Source organism: Bremia lactucae, linkage group LG6 (genome assembly GCF_004359215.1).
Source record: "Bremia lactucae strain SF5 linkage group LG6, whole genome shotgun sequence".
Lineage (NCBI taxonomy): Eukaryota > Oomycota > Peronosporomycetes > Peronosporales > Peronosporaceae > Bremia > Bremia lactucae.
This window is the reverse complement of record NC_090615.1, coordinates 5,443,272-5,447,781: the sequence shown is the minus strand read 5'-3', so window position 1 is coordinate 5,447,781 and position 4,510 is coordinate 5,443,272. Positions and strand designations below refer to the sequence as shown.

General features: G+C 45.7%; 1 protein-coding gene across 1 annotated transcript; it reads right to left on the bottom strand.

The window, feature by feature from the left end:
• Positions 1 to 583: 583 nt before the first annotated feature.
• On the bottom strand, positions 584 to 3,391 carry CCR75_005167 (uncharacterized protein; the record flags this gene model as incomplete). Its single annotated transcript, XM_067963249.1, has 1 exon — positions 584 to 3,391. One exon carries the CDS (start codon positions 3,389 to 3,391, stop codon positions 584 to 586), a length of 2,808 nt encoding a protein of 935 aa, XP_067818570.1.
• Between the last annotated feature and the right edge of the window lie 1,119 nt (positions 3,392 to 4,510).

Sequence of the window (4,510 nt, the reverse complement as noted above, 5' to 3'; positions counted from 1 at the left end):
CCTATTTATGGATAAGAATTCAGGATATTACTATATAAAGTAAAATCCTCCAAATATTATCTACCTTATAGATACTATATTACTTTACAACCTTTAAGTGCTAATTTCATGTAACGATTCACCCCGTTACAGAAGCAGTACAAGTCGGCAGTGCCCCGTTTCATTAATAGCCCTCGAAACATCACTAGCTACTTATAAAGTACGTCAATCTGCGTGCTATACGTCAAGGCGACTGCCTTTGAATCTATCAAAATCTAATAAATACCATTTACTTGGTCTGTGGCATTAATCACATTACCTAACATAAAATTCTTGCTTCTTTGAATCGGGTTGGCCTGTATCGCAATTTAATATTTGCTTGTATTCGCTATTTGCAAAGCTCGGTTTTTCATTAGCGCAAAAAGTGTGGACCAAACCGAAGGAATAACCATTCCCTTACCAAGCTTTCCTCATACATGGCCGAATTTTTTTGTCGATATGAGAATATATAATGAGTATTTTAGTTTTACACTAAATGGTCTTAGTGTCGATTTTCAAACTCGAATGTAACTTATTTCGAATTGCCTACTAAAAATCATGTTTACTACTCTCGAGTGATAATGAGCGTACTTGCCAAGTCGGCCAATGCCTCCATTTCGGCATACTGTTTCGCCGAAATGAATTTGTGCGGCTTATAATCCGCAGCACAAAGTGTCGCCACCACGGCACTATCCGGTGCTCGAATTGGGAATCCCGCATAAAATCGAAGTCCCGTTTGGCTCACAAACCCCATGTGGCTAAATCGAATGTCATTCAAAGCATTTTTCACGACTAACGGACGTTCGTGATAAATTGTGTACGAGCACATTGATTCTTCACGAGGGAGGGACATTCCAATGGCTCCGTGGGGGTGCAGTCCAACAACGTATTGCGTAAATTCGTCAATCATAGTCACGTATCCCAGTGGACAGTTTAAGTGCGCGGCCCCAATTTGTGCCAACATGTTCAAGGCACTACGATCGTACGTCGGGCTTAGAGCCCCTGAGCTTATAACGTATTGCAATCGTCTTCGCTCTTGAGCTGGTAGCGGCTTTGGTGGCAACGGATGGGAAGGCGACATTGTTTGACTTCCATCAAATTCCAATTGATAATCGCGTTCAGGAGGTGCAATGGAAAATTGCGATTCATTCGGACCCGATAAATTTTGTTTCGTTTCGTGAAATGTGGCGCGAAGCGTTCGTTTGAGATGATCTTCGACATCTGCACGAAGCTGTGCGACAACGCTTTCGTCATTCGAGGTTTGTTGAAAGCGAGACGGGTGATGGATTGGATGATGGCTATATCGGTTCAAAGGAAGGTGGGACGATTTGTTTTTCGATTGGAGTTGACGACGATCCGAGTGGGATTGACCGAGTTGACGAGGAGGTACATGCGAGTCGTGGAATTGATACTGTGACGAGTGGTGCAGTTGACGTTGGGTGTCTTGAAAGCGGGAGTGGGATTGACTTAGCTGGCTCTGTGTAAGTTGCGTGTCTCGTGTCCGAGCGTGGTTGGATACGTACTCGTGACTTTGTCGGTAATGGGATTTCCGCGGCGATTCCGACTGCGTTTGACTCAACTGGCTCTGTGTGAGTTGAGAATCTTTCAATTCGCGTGCGTTCTGTGAATACCGACTCGGTGACTCGTGAACTTGCGACGCTTGGAGCGAGGGTTGCGTACAATCACTTTGCATTGACGCAAAAGACGACGCGTTTGATTGCTGATACAATTGTGACTTGGTAAGCCGCGAGCGTTCGAAACAACTTGGTTTCTTAAACGTTTGAGACGAAAGGTTCACCAGCCGATCGAGTGTTTGTAAAGCTCGAGAGTGCTCCCTTTTGGTGTCGCGTGGGACGTCGGGATCGTCGGGAGTGTCCCCGCTTTCAAATTCGGAACACGCGACTGTCGAGCCAATACTTGCGTACGTATCGTTGTAATCACGACGGCCACAGTCGTCACTTGTATTTTCAACGTCGTGCTCGTCGTCGTCATGAATCACCGCTGGACCAAGCGCCGTCATAAAGTCTTCGTCTTCAAATACACACGAGTTGACATTCGTAAGGCAGCGCACACAGAGCCGCTTTTTCGTGACATGACCGACCGATTCTTCGACTTCGTACAGTTTCGAGCACTCGCCGCAACACACGTGGCCACAGAGTTGACAGTAGAATTCCCGTCGTAGGATTGAGAACCGATGGTTGCAGACTTCACACGTTTGGACACGATGACTAGTGTCGCGGTCTCGTGGGTGGTTTTTCATAAAGGTTTGCAAACCCAGTCGTCGACGACGAATGACACGTTCAAATTGCATGAGAGACGTCGTCAAGAGCTCAATCACGTGCTTGGCTTCGGCATTTGCGTGCGCCGAGCGATACGACGCCAATTCCGAGGGACTATACGTTGTCATGGTCCGTTGTTGTTGCCGACCAAAGTGTTCGGGCGGCGTGACGGACGCGTATCCGTGAGCAATGATTCGTGTCGATTGGACAGCGCCTCGTGGTCCAATACAATGCACGGTTCGTGTCTGGATATCAAAACCAACGGAAATATGATCGAGACCACGAAGGCCACTCCCAAGAACGGATCGACTCTGGTGTTTCTCGTCAATCGGTGCGAGTTGATCATGCACGGATCGTGGCAGTGTCTTGATCACATGAACGGCGCGTTGTTTGCCTTCAAACGGATGCGTGAGCGTCGCGAGACACAACTTTTGTAATCGTTGATGGCGATTGCGTAACCGGCCTCGAACATCCAGTCGTCGCTTGGATTTAAAGCGCGTCATACTGACACTGATGAGCACTTTGCGCTCCGCGTCGTCTGGGTCGGTGCGAGTTGTTTTTGGATTCGAAGGGACGTGGGATTGTCGAATGGGAGCTCCATCCAATGTTGTGGCATGGGGTTCGAGCAATACTTCGCCTTGTCGAATCTTTTTCTTGGGAATAATCGCACGCATGGACGCTTCCAAGTCGTGATTTGTCTTGTGGCTTGTCAAGACATTTAATACTTCGTTTAAATGACACTCAATTTCAATGGTAGCGACGATTGAGTGGACGAGATCCATATCATCGCCTTTGCCATCGCGAGTTGGAAGGAGCTCGTAGACTTCGACTGCGTCGCCACTCTTGGATTTGCGAAGCCAATTTGGGGCTCGATTTTCATGGTCGTCGACGGCAGCTTTGAGCTTTGGAAGCGTTGCCAAGAGATCCGTTACGAGGTCTTGGTCCGACACTTGGAGGTTCCAGCCCAACGCTTGCGACGTGTTTGCTTCTTGCGTTATAGTCAATCGTCGTTGCTTAGAGTCGCACGTGAGACGAACCCCTCGTGAACTTTCACTACACCCACTTTCACTGATCATACTGCTATTTGCCCACATTGGATTTAAAGAGACGTGTCGAGTAAGAAGGAAGCATCGAACAGACGATGCGCATTGTAGAATTCCACTCTTTGGACTACAATACGGTCTTTTAAGTGGTCCGTAGTCTACGTTAAAACCTTTTTCTACGCTCTCATTGGATTAAACTCGTCTCAAGCAAGGCTTTGTTCTTGAGATGGGACTTTGTTGTGTCCTCGCAAAGGCTCAGCTAAATAGCTGACACGTCAAGTCGGTGGTCAATCGTGTTGTCGAACGATCTCACGTTGTCCTTTTTAACGGTGCTGTATCGCTCTTGTCTTAAGTGGTCTTTAAAAAGCCTTAATCACTATACGGCACATCTTTGCTCGCTTGTTTTTGGCGGCTCACCGACGTGTCGCCTCCCCGAGAAAAGGCAAGTATTACATCTTTGGACACTAAACTATGCGGATGCGTACAACGACTTGTGGTTGTTGTCCTCTTTCACATCTTAAAAATGGAAATTGTGAGCCCAGTTATCGTGACTAAAATGCACAGAGATTCATCCGTAATCGAGGGGCTATGCAACTTAAACGTCGATCTTTGCGAGATCCTATCTTTTTTTCTGACATGCAACGTCCTCTTGGGCTTATCGCTGTAATAATTATCAGAATTGCTGCAGGCATCTTTTAAGTTGTCACTAAAAAAAGAATTTAGCTTTAAAAATCGGACTTTTGTCATAACACGAGTAAAATGCGACTTTCGTCTTTTCTTTGCCACCAAGTCCTTGTTTGTAATCTTCAATCGTTTACACAAGTTGCACGATTGTAACAATCACACTTCTATTGCTGTAGTTCTCGAAGAAATTTCCTTTTATAAAGCTTAGCTCAGAAAACAGGTCGTAGCATGGTAAGCAACAGCCTTTCGCACAAACTTGATGCGCAGAATTTCAAAGCGACGATTGAAAATGCAATACATCTTAAATTAAATTTGTATTGGAGATTGCATTGAAATTACCAGCATTGATTGGGCTTGTCAAGATATACAAAAAAATAACTTTTTTTTTTCCGTTTTATGGTTTTAAAATGTTGAAAAAAAAAGGTAAAGCATTTTGCGTCGGTACAATACATTGTCAAACTCAACTGCGTCACCGTCGATTGCCTC